The following is a 16,644-nucleotide window of genomic DNA, read 5'->3' on the forward strand; positions in this document are numbered from 1 at the left end:
TCAACACACCAGATGTACGTTTTTTACTCTCAGCTCAGTGCCTCCTAAAGAACCATACACGTTATCGGGAGTCAGGCCCAAAGGCGGTTCGAAACAAACCAAACCAATAAGTACTAATCCTGTCTACGAAATGTACTAGTGTTTCAGTTTCGACACGTAAGCAAAAGTACTATGTTCCTAATAAACGAATTCGCTTGTTCACAAAGTGAACTAATTTAGTAATGCTTCCGAATGTCATGATCGTGACATAAATGGGCGGTCTTTAAGATGACCTCATCTAATACTAATACAATATTTATGAATCACTGAAACTTTCATTCGTTGTTTGCCCTTTATTGCATTTGTACTTCCATTTCAATAGTTTCCTTTACCTACATATGGCCAGGTGCAATATTTCTTCAACTATTAATGACATTTATACCCTGCATGTGTTTTTCTTTTAATTTGGATGTAAACAATCACAAACAAACATATTAAACCACATTACATCAAATATCACTTAAGATCAACGTCCTAAACTATTAGCAAACAAAGCGATGCCTTGTTTATTTCGCTGCATGTTTTGTATTTATTAAACCGGTTCTGAAGCCCTTGTAACCTTATGTATGTGAAATCCATCATATGACAGATATCATACATGTGGCATTTATTTAAGAAAAAAAAAGTTCTCACGTGAACATATTAATACGAGGGACGGTTCATGAGTATTGGCAGCGCATTACGCTTGTAACGTACAACGAATTTTAATGACTTGACGCAACGTCCGTTTGTTTTAAAACTTTTCTTCTTAATCTGAAAGTCTAAGAAATTAATTTAATGAATGTAAACGACAAATATTAGCTTGGTTTTCCAAATTTTATATTTCCATGTGTGATTGGTACCTGATTCAAGTGGGAAAGTTGTCCGTTAATATACTGAGATAAACTTGTAGGTGAACTTTTTTATTACCCAGTTTATCCAGGAAAATTGCATATAGGCAAACAGAACATACAACATAAAATGACTGAAATAATGATGCAAACGGCACGAAATCGAAACGAACAAAATACACATTGTCCGTTGGAAATAGACCAACAGTTACTTGAAACAAGTAACAGTTAATCGAAAATCATTAGCCATAAATTTATATTTCTAGTTGTAAATGAAAGCCGAACGTTTTGCCATACTTACAGAAAATAACAGAACCGAACATCAATAATTGTAATGCCATAATTGTTGGCAAAATAGCTGCAAATTGGTATAAAAGAGTATGTATGCTTCTTAACATTGACATAGTTTCTTATTAATATCCAGCTATTTTTCGGATGCATTTGAAACGGCCCTTTTACGTCAGGCACTTAACGGAGCTTGACGTCGTAACAAAGTCTTGATTACGCACTTTAGCAGTCAACATCATGTTGATATTTATAGAAATAAACAAATTATGACGAAGATTCATTTTACGAAATGGTATTTAACGGATGCAATTTCGAATATTTATTAAATTGCACTAGTTCATTAGTATAGGAAGAACGCGTTGATTTTGTTTGTCGTTTTGGAAGAATATGGCGATATTAAGATTATTTATAGGTAATATATTAGTGCTTTAATTATAATTGTTATTATTAATAGCAGTATAAGTGTTTGAATAAGTTTTATATTTTTTTCTTAAGTTTTTTTTCTGTATTTAGAAACACTAGTTGCGTTTAAACCATCTGACGTTTCCTACAAGTCGATAATACTAGTGTTATTTTAAATATTTTTAAAAAACTTAATTTATGTTTAATTATTGACCTTCTGGACAAAAATGACGTATGATTAAGCTTGTGCAGTTTTAGGGCTCATAAATTAAAGCAAATTAAAGTATGTGTGTTAACTGCAAGCCTGTGGTCTTATAGATTAATGGAGACTGAATGGTTTTGGATTATCGGTCAATGAAATCAAACTATTCAAAACAATGGAGCCTATAGTGAGTATTTCATATATTTTATTTACAATTACGTTGCCATAACCTGAAAAAAAGATCTATCATTTACATGACTTTATTTTACAGGTATTGTAGCTTGCCTCCTGCTTCATGTTTTGCATGAGATAAACTGTCAGCCGCCGTCACACGCGGGGGCGTTTGCAAAGATTAGGCCGAGTGACCTTCGCGCTCTTCAGACGTTTCGAGGCAGGCAGCGTCTCACTAAGCCGCAGCCCGATCTCAGTGCAGAGGCGGATGTGAAGTCTGACCAGGCACTGGCGTCCCAGTCGACCGGTGTCGGAAACGAGCGTGAAGCGGCGGGCGTTATCGCTCCAGTAAGGTCAACTACAGTGACTCCAATAACGACACCGAAGTCCCCGCCCATACGTTCTCAGAGAATAGACCCCATCGTTGTTTCTGATCGTCGTCTTGAAGGAAATGTCGTAGAGAATCCGCAGATCCCTTTCCAGGCGCAGGAACCGCAGCAAAAACAAACAGGCCCAATCCGTTCTTCACCATTGGGCGATCCAAATGTTGTGCCGATTAATTTTCCTTGGGGTTCCGCCCAGACCATGGACTCGGTACAAAGATCGCCAGATAACTCTATATTTTCATCAAGTAAGCAACAAAATATCGTACCGTTTGATTCATCTCGGGTTCCTTTGCGAGGGCCGGAACCGGAATCTCGTGTGCCTGATGTAAGAACTCCACAGCAATCACTACCGGTTGATTCTGCATTTCCTGTTCCTCCAAGGCGAAGTGAGCCTAGACCGGATTCATTTGAACCCCTCGTATCTGCGTCAAGTAATCCACAGTTTTTACCTTTCGACTCTCCGAGGGTACCTTTAAGAACAAGAGAACCGGAAACCTCCGCGTCTGTCCCATCATCTACACAGGATGTGCTTACGTCACCAAATATAGCGTTTGACCGCGAACGTGCCTTTAATAATATAATGGCGCCCAATCAGCTGCAACCGGAAGTACCAGATGAGCAGCCAACAGCTCTGATCTGGGATCATCCGCCACAGAGCAATTACATATTTTTAAGAAAGGTCATTGTAAGACGTTACCGCGTTAATCCCTGCCCGGGTGTCGCGTTCGGCTGCTATTATATGGAACCGGTTTTAAATATCGTTTATGTTCCTGTCTTGATGGCATAAACGTAACAAGCTATGATTTGTTGTATTACAACAAATCGACGACTTTTGATTGTACTAAAGGGTCACAAACTAAGGTCAGACAGCAATAACACATACATGTCGTACATGTTTATTTCAGCGGGATGTACATTCCCTTCGTCGCAGTTTCTCTTAATGGTTTATCACCAATTGAGTGTTTTTATTAGCTGGAATTACGAGGGAAGCATTATATTTTTACAAATTAATTTCAGTCATTCTGTTCATACACTCGTTGTATTTCACGTGTCCGTTATTTCAGGAGAAAATCTGATGTTAAACTACAAACCTAAGTCGTAACTTAAATCTGTCGGTTGATTCCTGATAGGACCATTATGACCTTTCCGAGCACAGTCATATTTGTTCTAATTGAAAATGAGTGTTCGTGCTGAAGAATGAGGGCTTTCATGGTGTGCAGTTGTTGATTTTTTGTTGTCTTTTGAAATATATGCAAATTGTGAACACTGGTGCCTGTATGTACAAGTTGTCAAGTAAGTTGAATTGCAATCCGCTATGGTGACATTTTGTTTTATTGCCAGTTAATGTCGTACAATAAGTAAGAAATCCGTATGCATGTATCGCCTGTCATATTTTCGTGATGTTTTCCCTTGGTTGGTTCTCTACAAAATTGTGTATTTTTTTTACATATATTTAAATTTGAATAAAAGCTTCTTTTATGTACTTGTTCTGTTTTTGTTTGATATTTTGATTTCGCATTAGGTGGTATAAATATTGAATAAGACAGACCGATAACTACTGAATATAGTTTAAAAATTACCACATAGCGGACACAATAACAGACGCATTATTAAGCAGACAGCTAATACATTGATTTAACTTCTCGTTGCTGCATTTTTATTAATTTTTCCCCTACCGAATTACATAACTTTATGTGATTTATCTTATAATGTATTTAAAATTACATTTATGAAACACACTTGAATATGGTTTCCACTCCTAAAGACCTATCTCGTGTTGCGGTCGTATATTGTTAAATATGTTTTATCTAAAGATATTATAAGCAACAGTGGTTTATTTGATTAATCAATTTTCATTAATTGAGTTAGCTCACGTGATTTTCGCGTCGAACTTTTAAATGCGGTCGACAAGTCCATTGCCTTTCGTGCGTCAACATTTTACACTCAAACAATATCTCTTAAACCGCTTGTCAATTTTTCACCCAACTTTATTACGTATGGATCACGATTTACTTGTATTATTACGTCGGGTATTTTTGCGGTAAATAGATTAGATATCACTAAAATTTGTAGTTTAAACAATTGGAATGTGAGACACGCAAATAAATAAATATCACAGTTATTTTCAAGCGCTGTCCGATTTTTTTCTTAAAAAAACAATAAGTATAGAGCAAAGTCGGGTAATTTCGACACCTTAAGAGTAAAATTTGATTTAGTCCTGATGTCGAAATTACCCTCCAAGTCCCCAAACTTAATGAAAAACACCGTTTTGATATTTGCTAACGAACGTTATTATCGTTGCCGGCATAACTCAAATCTTCAAGCGATTTAACTAACTGCGGCGGAGTGTAATTTCGACAGTAAGCGGCTAATTTCGACAGTTAGCGGCTAATTTCGACACTTGTCTTTGTATTAATTTCCAACAACTGTTTTAATCAGTTATTTACATTGTATCTCTCAATTAATAGAATTTCACGATCTCTTTAATGTCTAGTGTTAATTAGGCTCGATTGGTCATTGTCGGCTCGGGTACTGCTAACAGTTAGTTAAATCGCTTGAAGTTTTGAGTTATGCCGGCAACAATACTAACGTTCGTTAGCAAAATCAACAAGTCAAAACGGTGTTTTTCATTAAGTTTGGTCACTTGGAGGGTAATTTCGACACATCAGGACTAAATCAAATTTTACTCTTAAGGTGTCTAAATTACCCGACTTTGCTCTATTTAAGATTTTCCTTTAATTTTTTTTAATTGGATGTAAACAATAACACATGAAAAAAAACACTACAACTTAACAACACGAAATAAAATATCATTGAAGATCAACGCCCTAAATATTCTATAAGAGACACTTCACATGACAGTTATCATATAAGAGACATTTATTCATTGATATACCAAATTAATTATTTTTCCCACGTAAATATATACATACGAGGGACGGTCTATGAGTATTGGCTGTGCGCAAACGCTTGTTACGAATACTTTATTCTAACTTTGTCTTACTGCCATTTCATTGCAAACGTTTGTTCCAAATATGAAATTCTAACAAATGAAATTCTGAAGTTTAAGTATGTTGCCGGATTCTTTGGAAAATATAACTTGTAGCAAATTGATGAATCGCTCTGTGATCTACAACCAAGAATAAGTTAAGAACATAACATACATTTTGATCCAATAGAAATGCGAGGATTGTACCCAATAAGTGAAAGGTCTAACCATGAAGAGCATGCTTTGGTCGTATTTTCTAAACAAACGTGGCTCGCTTCGCTGTGCTCGCTCTTCTTAACCTATAAGATTTAACTTCATACATCATAGCAATCAATTTAGACCGCAAAATACATTTGACAGTACATTTCTTGTAGATTTATTCCGAAATTTACCAGATTTTGAAAAAAGCAAACTATACTATGAAGGTACTTCAATGAAGCTATCATCGTACAATAAAGTGCGTTAGCGTTGTTTACACGTTACATAGTAGATCGTGTTTATGAATAACAACTAGTATGAATGGTATTATACTGGTAAAGTAGTATTAGTCCGTTTGATTCAGTACTAGTGCGTATAGGGAAACAGACCGCCGTTATATGAGTGGAGTACTGTTAACAACGGAATAAAATCGAATTAAACAATCAAACTAACAACTAAACAAGCAAACAAACAAATTGTTAGTCGCAAAATTGACCAGCACATACTTTAAACAAGTAACTGTCAATCAAACAAATTGTTAGTCGCAAAATTGACCAGCACATACTTTAAACAAGTAACTGTCAATCAAAAATTGAGTTCATCAGCCATTAATGTATATTCCAAGTTGTAAACAAACGCTCAGTTCGTTTTGGATACTGCCATAACCTTGGCCAAACAACAGGAATGTGTCAATATGAATGTTTCGGTCCGCGTGTGAGGATCGACCAAGCCTCTGAATGGCTAACTCTATTTCGAACGCATTTCAACGCACCCCTGTACGTCAGCCACTTAATGAAGCTTGACGTCGTAACACAGTGTTGATTGCGCACATCAGCAGTCGACGTTACGTATCTTTTTTAAGAAACAAATTATGAAGAAGATTCATCTTACGAAATGGTATTTAACGGATTGTGTTTTTGTTGATTCAGTTTATTTCGCGTACTTATTAATAAGGCAAGGACGCGTTGATTTTTATGTTTCTCGTTTTGACAGACTATGGCGATTGTTAAATTATTTATAGGTATTGTATGATTGCTTTTATCACTATTGTTATTTTATGTATTATACCAAGTATTATTGTTTGAATTAGTTTTATACTTTTCTATAGTTTTGTTGTGTTTTAAAGACTTAAAGTTGCGTGAAAACCAATGGATGTTTCCACCTAGTAAATCATTAAAGTGTTATATTAATTATATATTCTGAAAGGATTTCATGTTTAAATGTTAACCATGTTGAAGTGAAATTGACGTATGAGTTTTCATCGATTTATGACAATTGTAGCGGGTGGTCCTATATTTTAATGAAAATTGAATCATATGGGATTATCAGTAAATTAAAATCAAACCATTTAAAGGAACTAAGCTACTGGGTAAAATAAGACACATATCCTTAATGTGTCTCTGTTTTGCAGGTATTGTATGTTGTCTACTACTGAATGTTCAAGAGAAGGTACACTGTCAGCCGGCGTCACATGCGGAAGCGTTTGCCAAGATTAATCCGAGTGACCTTCGCGCCCTTCAGACGTTTTCCGGCAGACGGCGCCCCACCAATACACAGCCAGATCTCAGCGGGGAAGCAAATGTGAAGTTTGAACAGGCGCTGGCGTCAATATCGGCCGGTAACGGAAACGCGCTTGATGCGACGGTTGTTAGCACTTCCGTTAGGACAACAACAGTGACTCCAATAACGACACCGGCGTTCCCGTCGATAGGTTCAAAACACAACCAGAGAATAGACCCCACCGTGGTTTCTTCTCAACGTCTTCAAAGTAATATTGCGGACGTTCCGCGGGTAACCTCCCGGCCTGTGGAACCACAGCAACAACAAACAGACCCAATCAGTTCCTCTCCACTGGGTCATCTAAACATCGCGCCTATTAATTCTCCTATGGATTCTGGAAGCGCGCGTGAAGCGGTAGTTGTTGGAGCCTCCGCTTTGCAAACTACAGCGACTCCAATAACGTCACCGGCTATACCGTCAATAGAACCAATGAAAAGTCGGCTATCAGACCCTTCTGCTTCCAATCTTCAAGGAAACTTATTGGAGATTCCGGGAGTTCCCTTCCGTCCAGTGGTATCGCAGCAACAACAAACTGGTAAAATTAGTTCTTCACCATTGGGTCATCAAAACTTCAAGCCGACTGATTCTTCTAATGGTTCCATCCAGAGAATGGAATCGGTACAAGGGACTTCAGACGTTGTACGTATCTCGAGTCATCAACAAAATGCCGTACCATTTGATTCTTCTCGGGTTCCTGTCCGAGCACAGGAACCGGAACTACGTCTGTCTAATATCATAACTCAACAGCAACCGCTAACGTTAGATTCTGCACCGCCTGTTTCTGTCAGTCGAAAAGAAACCAGAAAGGATCCTTTTGAACCCATTGTGTCTTCATCAAGTGATCAACCGTTTGCACCTTTCGAACACACAGGGCATATCAGTTCTTCTTCATTGGGCCAGCAAACGATCGCGCCGATTGAGTCTCCTAAAGATTCAGTCCAGACAAAGGAATCGTTACAAGGATCAGCAGATAGTGTTGTTGATTTAGCAAGGCCTCTTCAGAATGTCGTACCAATTGATTCTTCTCGGCTTCTAATCCTGGCGCCGGAACCAGAACCCCATGTGACGGATGTCAGAACTCTTCAGCAATCATTAACGTTTGATTCCGCGTCGGCGGATCCGACCAGGCGAATGGATGCAAGAAAGGATCCATTCGAACCCATTGCGCCATTGTCCAGTAATCCATCGCTTGCACCTTTCGAACAAACGGGTCAAATAAGTTCTTCTTCATTGGGTCATCAAAACACCGCGCCGACTAATTCTCAAAAGAATGACGTCCATTTAATGGAATCGGCACAAGGTTCTTCAGGTAACGTTTTACATTCATCTAGTAATAAACCAGAGATCGTATCACTTGATTCCTCTCGGGTTCCTGTCCGAGCGCCGGAAACGGAACCACGTGTCCCTGTTGCCAGAACTCAACATCAATCATTACCCTTTGATTCCGCATCGTCTTTTCTTCCCAGCCGAGAGGAAACCAGAAAGGATCCTTTCGAACATATTGTGCCTTCGGCGAGTAATCAAACATTTGCACATTTCGAACAAACAGGCCTAATTAGTTCTTCTGAATTGGGTCAGCAAAACTTATTGCCAATTGATTCTCCTAAAGATTCAGTTCAAACAATGGAATCGGTACAAGGGTCAGTAGAAAGTGTTGTTCATTTTTCGACGTCTCTTCAAAATGAAGTACCAATTGATTCTTCTCGGGTTCTGCTCCGAGCGACCGCAACGAATCCCCGAGTGCCTGATGTCAGAAATCAACAGCAGTCACTACCGTTTGATTCTGCATCGTCTGTTCCTTCCAGTCAAATAGAGTCCAAGCAGGATCTGTTCGCACCCATTGTGCCTGGGTCAAGTAATCCACCGTTTTTACCTTTCGATTATCCGAGGGTACCTTCACGAGCAACAGAGACGGAAATCTCTGTGTCTGTCCCATCACAGTCACAGGATGTGCTTACGTCACCAAATATAGCGTTTGACCGCGAACGTGCCATTAATAATATAATGGCGCCCAATCAGCCGCAACCGCAAGTTCCCGCTGAGCAGCCAACAGCTCTTATCTGGGATCATTCGCCACAGAACAATTACATATTTTTAAGAAAGATGATTGTAAGACGTTACCGCGTTAGTTCCTGTCCAGGTGTCGCAGTTGGCTGCTATTATATGGAACCGGTTATAAATATTGTGTATGTTCCTGTGTTGATGGTATAAATGTAATAAACCATGGCTTGCTTCACGAATTTGACCACGTTTCAATGGACCACAAGCTTACAAACCAATGCCGGACAATCTAGTGTTTGTTTATGCTAAACAACAAGAACGTTTATGATGTGCAATTTTTGATTATTTATTGTCTTTTTCAATATACCAATTCTGACCCATATTGTGTGTGATGTTTATGTTGTTAATTAAGTTGAATTCAACCTGCTGTTGTGGCAGTTTGCTGTTTTGTCGTAGGACTATTACGAAATCCGTATCGTGTACATGTATTGCCTGTCAGGTTATCGTCTTTTTCTTGTTATTTTCACTGGTTCGTTCACAAAACAAAATTTGTTTCAGTTGAATAAAAGCTGATTTTCTATGTTTTATTCTGTTTTGAATTTTATTTCACATTGTGTGGTATCGCCAATCAAAGCCATATCGGACACGACCTACTGTTTACTACAACGTAAACGAACCAGATTGCAGACAATATCAAATGCACATTATTAAGCAAACAGCTAAATCATTTTTTTAATTACTAATTTCTGAATTGTAATTACATTTCCTTAAGAAATAAGGTAATTTGATGCGATTTATATTATGCTATATTTAAAACACATTTGATTCGAGTTTCCGCTTCTAAAGACATAGCTCAACAAATCGTTTTTAGGGAGTATTTTGTTGTATATGTTTTGCATATAACTAATATAAATAAGAGTGGATAATGCCATTTATTTTCTTAATTGACTTAGCTGACGTGTCGTTCGCGGTCAGCTATTAAATGGGATCGAAAATTGTGTCCCCAGGCGTGCGTTAATATTGTTCTCTCAAGCAACGTCTTTTAAACCACTGATCCGATTTTCGTTATACTTTCAAAACGTATGGACAACGGTTTCTATTCGCCATACCCTTGATGTCTTATGGATTAAGAAACAAAATGAATTCATACATCGTTGAAAACGCAAGGTTCAGGGGGTTCAGGGTTGTTTTATGATATGTTTAGATTGCGCAAATGCTGTTAATTAGTTTCCCCTATTATATTGTACTTATAGCAGTCCTTGACAAGGATTGTTTGAGTTGTGCCCCTACGGTGAACTGAATCCTCGGCCGATTAATGTCATAGTTTACGATAGTAAAAAAAAACTCGTACCCTGAAATTGTAAGGCGCATATGTTAAATGTGTTAAATGTGTAGCACGCAAGATATAATAGTAGATCATTACACAGAGTTTTTAAGTTAAGTCTCTTGGTAAAAAAGCCAAAATGTGATTTAAATAAATATATGCGAAAGGTCGAACGTAAATGAATATGTTTACGGAACTTACGTGATCTGAGAGCCTTTTGCATATCAATTATACTTAATAGCACATCGTTACTTAAATTGATTAATACGCTGTTAAATAAGATGAGTGTTTTAGCGCCGCGCAGCCCTCTTTCATAACCTATTGTTGACATTCCCAAATTTAAAGTTTTAATAAGCAAACTAGTGATGTAAACCAAACTTCGTAAATAAGGTCAGCAAAACCACCAAAAACACGTTCCGTTTGCGTCACTTGAAATACCAAAACTTTAGCAGTTAACCAAGAAACAACATTGACCTGCGTACTCGGTGGCTGTATACGATACAATTGTTCAATTAAAAGACACGTTCAACGATTTCAATCCTAATTCATCCAATCAAAATCAAAATTAAACCATGTTATGTGGACCACATTTGTTCTAGGATTGACGTACTTACGAGTTGATTGTGTTCAAAAGAATGCGTGTCGTTCAATGATAGACTTACTTAGTTGACATTAATCGGTCATTATGCACGCCAAAAACACATAAATGACACTTAGACCTATTAACAGATACGATAAGACATGTATAAAAACATTAAGTGGATATAACATGTTTTTCATTGGCTAAAATGACATGTGTCTGAACAAAACGAACTAACTCTCCTTATACTATTATATGTGTAAATATGTCTTGTTTCCAGGTTACAAATTATAAGTTTTTTTTAAACATGTACGCCTTATATTTACTATTTTGTACTAATTTGTATTTGACAGCTTAAAGTAAAATAAAACTCCAGCACAATTGCTACTTATCACGCATGAAATCTATCTTATTTAGCGTACAATTTAACGTCTCATACTATCACTATTTGATTGCAACATGCTAGGTTTACCGTTTGTTTAAATTTACCTGTACATAATTAGATGATGCGTTGCAAAAAATATAGGTTCATGTTGATCTAGTTTATTACATTTTGTAGATTCGATGTATCGTAAAAACTATGCATGTAGTTCAATATGCATTTTAGAGACGAGTTTGTGTCTATGTTAATTGCACAGGTTTAGATGGTACTTCAACAATGAAGTTTTGAAATCCTCTTGTTGAAATTTAGAAGTTGTGTGATTGAATCACCATGCGTTTCACTTACATAGGCACATACTCAATATTGATACATTTGAAATATTTAGCATCGTCTGCTCATTCAAATACTTATGATACTTATTGATCAGAAAATTAATAATTACAATTGGTAATTTAAAAATTCTTTTAAATATCGTTTGTGTTTAGTACATTTTATAGAGATTTCAGCAAGATTTTTTCCCATACGGATTCATAACAGGAAAGGTTTGAGTTGAGTTGTGTGGGAAAAGTGCGAGATACATGAAATGGCCCAGTCCAGAGACGCGTCTGCGTCTATTAGTAACCGATGTACAGAACATAGTACACTGCGCATTGATGTTCCGTGTCATGCAAAAGACGATGAAGTTACATGTATGTGTAGCGGTGAATCGAACTTGCGCCCCTTGCATGGCCCACCAGACCACGGATCCTTTATTCTTAACATTTTTAGTTTTTTTTTCATAACTAGAAACCTCTTTTCTGGCCACGTATCAAAAGTGGATTGCTCATGAAATCCTTTTTAAGGCCATTGCCCCTATCTCTTATTAAAACTTACAAGTTGTCAGTTGCTGGCATTGGTATGCGCACTTAGTACTGGTAAACTTGATCAGGAAAGGTGTGGTTAGTTTACTGACCGCAGGGATATGACTAAAATGCATATTATACATAACCGGGAAAGAAGAAATTTATACCAAATTAAGAAAAAAATCATACAAGCGTTGTTTACTTGCAGACATCTGCGCCACCGGCGTCTGCAAGCACGGCGCCACTTGCATCCGCGGACAGGGTCTGGAGTACGAGTGTCTGTGTCCGCCAGGACTCGAAGGTCCCAACTGTGACACAGGCAAGTAGCAGCCTCCGCATCTCTGGGAACTAAATTCTAGAATAGCATATAGTATAATAAGTACGGCTCTTCACAATAAATATTTTTCACACACCCTTGTGCAATATGATCTCTTTAAAAAATAATTTTTAGGCCTGCAGAATGTAATTGGTCTAGCATTTTCAAATAAAATTTGGCGAATAATAAGTAAAGGTACATAGTGTGGCTAAAATGAGTAGGTAGGCAACCGGGCTAGAGGAATGAACATTAATGCTTTTTAAGTTCACGTGCAAGAGAGTGAAAAGGAATTTATGTACATGTATACCATTTGCTTCTTATCGATTGTTTAAAAATGTATACTTATCAATAAAGTATGTAAGCGTGGCCAACAGGTCTGCATTTTTGTTGGGGGCAATAAAAAGCAGGTTGCAACACACTGAAATGGCATTCTTAATCTTGAAATAATATGAATTTGACGCATTTCATAGCATCGTGTTTTAACAATTGCAAGGCTGCGGAAAGTTTAAAATGATTGTGTCATATTCCATAACAGATATTGATGAATGCTTGAGTCAACCGTGTCAACATGGCGGTCAGTGTATCAACCTCCTAAACGACTATACATGTTGCTGTCCTCCAGACTTCACAGGCAAATCGTGTGAATCAGGTCTGTCATGGCATGAGAATCTTATAATTCGTTGCCTTAAATCGGGTAAATCATGGCCTTTGAAAAAGCCCTAGCTAGTATATCAGGTAAACCATAGCATGTGAATGAGGTGAGCCTTTGAATATGCATATTAAAAGTAAGCCATTGTCTGCCATTCAGTTAGACCATATTCTGTGAATAAACGTGTTCATAGCCTGTGAATCAAGTCTGTTATGGAATTTAAATCAGGTAAGATTTGGTCATTAAATCAGGTAATTAATGGCCTTTGAATAAGAAACCGATTGACAAGTAAATCAGAAAAGCTATGGTCTGTGAATCAGGTAAGTCTACGTCTGTGAATCAGGTAATTCATGGTCTGTGAATAAAGTTATTCGTGGCCTTTTCTTTATTTTAAATAATAACATGTGAATCAGGAAAGTCATTGTTTGTTTATAAAATAAAATAAATCGAGTAAGTCATGAGCTTTGAATCACGTAGTTCATGATCTGTGAATCATGAAAGTCACAGTAAATAGTAAAGCAAGTAGGTTATAGCCAAACAATTAGGTAAGTCATGACCAGTAATTCTCGAAGGGTATGCGTGGTGAATCAAGTAAAAAATGGTCTGCATCAAAGTCTCAGCATGGGATATACAGTATAACTGGTTACTTCCCTATAGTTTTTTAAATTATTACAGGCGAGGCTTGGAATGAAATAACGGCGAGACTTTTTGATTTTTATTCGTGCTTAGGCTGATTTATTGCTAAACGAAAGGACAGTAATGTTGTCCGGATGGTTTTACTGCGGACAAAATTCGGTTACCGGGTATTTTGGATGATGTTCGGATATTTCGGCTTTGGAAGTCTATTGGCAAGATAGAGGGAAGTTCCTGCTGCAGTTAATGTTAGAGGAACAGTTGACTGAATGAAAGGCTATACAAATATTTTTTATAATAAGTACAAATAAATGAAACAAGAAGTGGTGAAATATTGCAAACCATTATATATCAATCGGAAAATCCTAAATATGTATCAATGGAGCTTGGTATTTTGCGAGCGAGCAAATGCCCGGATGTACATGTTATTTCTGATAGTTTAGAGGTTTATTTATGCTCTTGTTTTAATTAACGTCATCATAACATCATTACGATTAAGGAGACTGAACGACTTTTTCAATCGGAAGTTAAAGACAAAGTTAAATCTTTGTTTGTCTTGTTTTGTTTGTTAATATTCATTTTGCTGTTACGATCGCTTCATTTTCAATTAAAGCCCAAGTCTCGCTTTTGCCGGTAGAGCCCCGGTCCATCCCGGTTTGCTAACGCCGGTCGACCGGCGAGAGCCGGGGTGATTCGTAGAATTTTTGTAACGCGGTCACACTATTTCCCGGTGCCGTTCCGGTCAACCCCGGACAAGCTAAGGTTTATCCCGGTGAAGCCCCGGCAGAGCCCCGGTTGTCGCCGGTAATGCCCCGATGGAGCCCCGGTGAAAGCCGGCAGAGCTCCGGTATACCGCAACTCCGCCGGCACTCACCGGGGCTATACCGGCATCAGACGCCGGCAGAGCTACGGCAACGCCCCGGTTTGACCCCGGTCTTCGCCGGTAATGCCCCGGCGGAGCCCCAGGTGAATGCCGGTGGCATCCCGGCAGAGCGCCGATTTACCGATGCACCGTAGCTATACCGGGACTCTGCCGGCATTCACCGGGGCTCCACCTTGGCACCACCGGCGACAGCCGGGCGTTGCCGTAGCTCTGCCGGGGTCTGTATTAACCCGGTGGAGCACCGGTGCCGTCCCGGTTCCGCGCCGGTCGTTGCCGGTCCTTCCCGGTGACTTCCGTTTCATCCCGGAGGTATTTAAATACTTTCACAACCCTATCACAAAGCACTGTGTTTTCAGAAAATATCTGCAAAGCCCGACAAGACCCGTGTTTCGGTAAAAAATGTAGCAAGTACACGGAAGCCAAGTGTGACGTCACGGCGTCGTTTTCGTTGATGAAGAATGGAAAGACCAAGGACGTCACCGACCAGTGCAATAATGGAAACAACTAAGAACATGGGCCACGTGATCTGTCAGTGTGTGTGTGCACAATCTTACAAACGATATAGTGTCATAAATACACTGCATTGATACAATTAAAGTCAATTAATCCATATCTCTATTTCATTTAAAAACGGAATAAAAGTTAATTACGTGCGGCTTGTAAAGAGTGAGCTAGGTTTTTAAATCACCAATTAGATCTAATTTTCGCGTGGGTATTGAAAATTATAAAATCTCAAAACATGGTAAGGTTCTAATTAACGATGATAAAAACTCGTGAAAAAAAGTGTTTGGTGCTTTTTCTATAGTCTAACCCTTTTCCTATGGGCTGTAAAGCTGTGGTTTCCTTTAACAGCATATAATATGAAAGAAATAACTGCTTTTTCGCCAACAAAAATGTTATTTAAACAGTTAGCAACACTTCAGAAAACACCGACAATCAATTGAGACGTCAGTTAGCTGCATGTCAGCGACTGACGATAAGAACTGTCAAAATGTTCTTTGTTTTAATAAACTTTTCCTCACGGCAATGAGTTTTTGTTTGCTAACAAAACATACCGACTGTCTTATGCTAAAGGTTAATGTGTTTATCATTTCATTATACCGCCAATTAAGTCATGTTCCGGTAAAACATTCACGAAGCATATGGTGAGGCTATTGCCTTCTGAAGTTTATCAGAGAATGCTCTTTAAACAAAAATCGCAGTTTTAAAGGTAGGTTTGGGAGTTAGTCACATTCACATTTACTTCTTTCGCTTCAAAGTATATCGATCGCATTGCGCATTTAATATATGTACCACATTTTTATATGAAGTTGCATCCACAAAATAATCAACAAATGATTACAACGGTAATCAAAAGATTACGCATCAGACTTGATTTTGAGAAAATCATTATAAAAATATCAATAATTACATATTGATTACTTGGCGTCATTCCCGTATTGCCAATTAAGTCAGGAACACTAAGAAGCTTGCTATCCTGGTGCAGAGTTAATTAATCGTGCCTACAACTTCGCCCTTTTACACCAATTACACTATGAGCTCTAAATAACGCTTGATCATATTACACTGATTCCGAATAAAAAACACAATATTCGACGACGTTAAGGATGTCTCACCAATGTCGTGTCAATTAGAGATCTCATTTTACAAGCAAACATCAATATTTTTTTAATCTATTTATCCTCTACGGTTGTCTTTGTCTCATTATTAAGTTGCTTGTTGCATCTTAGTACACCAGAGGCATATCTAATATTAAGTGAATGCACATTACTTGGAATAATACCTCAACTACCGCGAGGAAATGTGCACCCTTAATTTATTTACAGGTAAGACATTTTATTTGTAATGTATTTATTAAATATATATTTAAACAATTTAAGAATTAAAAAACAAAACAACATTTGATTAAATAAGACAACCGTGTAAGATAAGGACTCACATTATTAAATCAAAATAAAATGCAGTAATA

At 37.8% G+C, this 16,644-nt stretch overlaps 2 protein-coding genes across 2 annotated transcripts in view; both read left to right on the forward strand.

The window, feature by feature from the left end:
• The window catches only part of LOC127876269 (delta-like protein 4), a 41,913-nt gene extending 26,211 nt beyond the window's left edge, over positions 1-15,702 (forward strand). The window contains exons 5-7 of the mRNA XM_052421362.1: positions 12,403-12,513; positions 13,046-13,159; positions 15,032-15,702. Coding sequence (XP_052277322.1) covers positions 12,403-12,513; positions 13,046-13,159; positions 15,032-15,183 — 377 coding nt within the window. The 3' untranslated portion in view covers positions 15,184-15,702. The remainder of the gene's footprint in view (positions 1-12,402; positions 12,514-13,045; positions 13,160-15,031) is intronic.
• LOC127876268 (uncharacterized) lies at positions 1,174-3,804 on the forward strand. The gene is made up of 2 exons (XM_052421361.1): positions 1,174-1,569; positions 2,033-3,804. The coding sequence occupies exons 1-2, from the start codon at positions 1,545-1,547 to the stop codon at positions 3,103-3,105; spliced, it is 1,098 nt and encodes a 365-aa protein (XP_052277321.1). The 5' UTR covers positions 1,174-1,544; the 3' UTR covers positions 3,106-3,804.
• Positions 15,703-16,644: the final 942 nt, after the last annotated feature.

This window comes from Dreissena polymorpha, chromosome 4 (assembly GCF_020536995.1).
Source record: "Dreissena polymorpha isolate Duluth1 chromosome 4, UMN_Dpol_1.0, whole genome shotgun sequence".
Lineage (NCBI taxonomy): Eukaryota > Metazoa > Mollusca > Bivalvia > Myida > Dreissenidae > Dreissena > Dreissena polymorpha.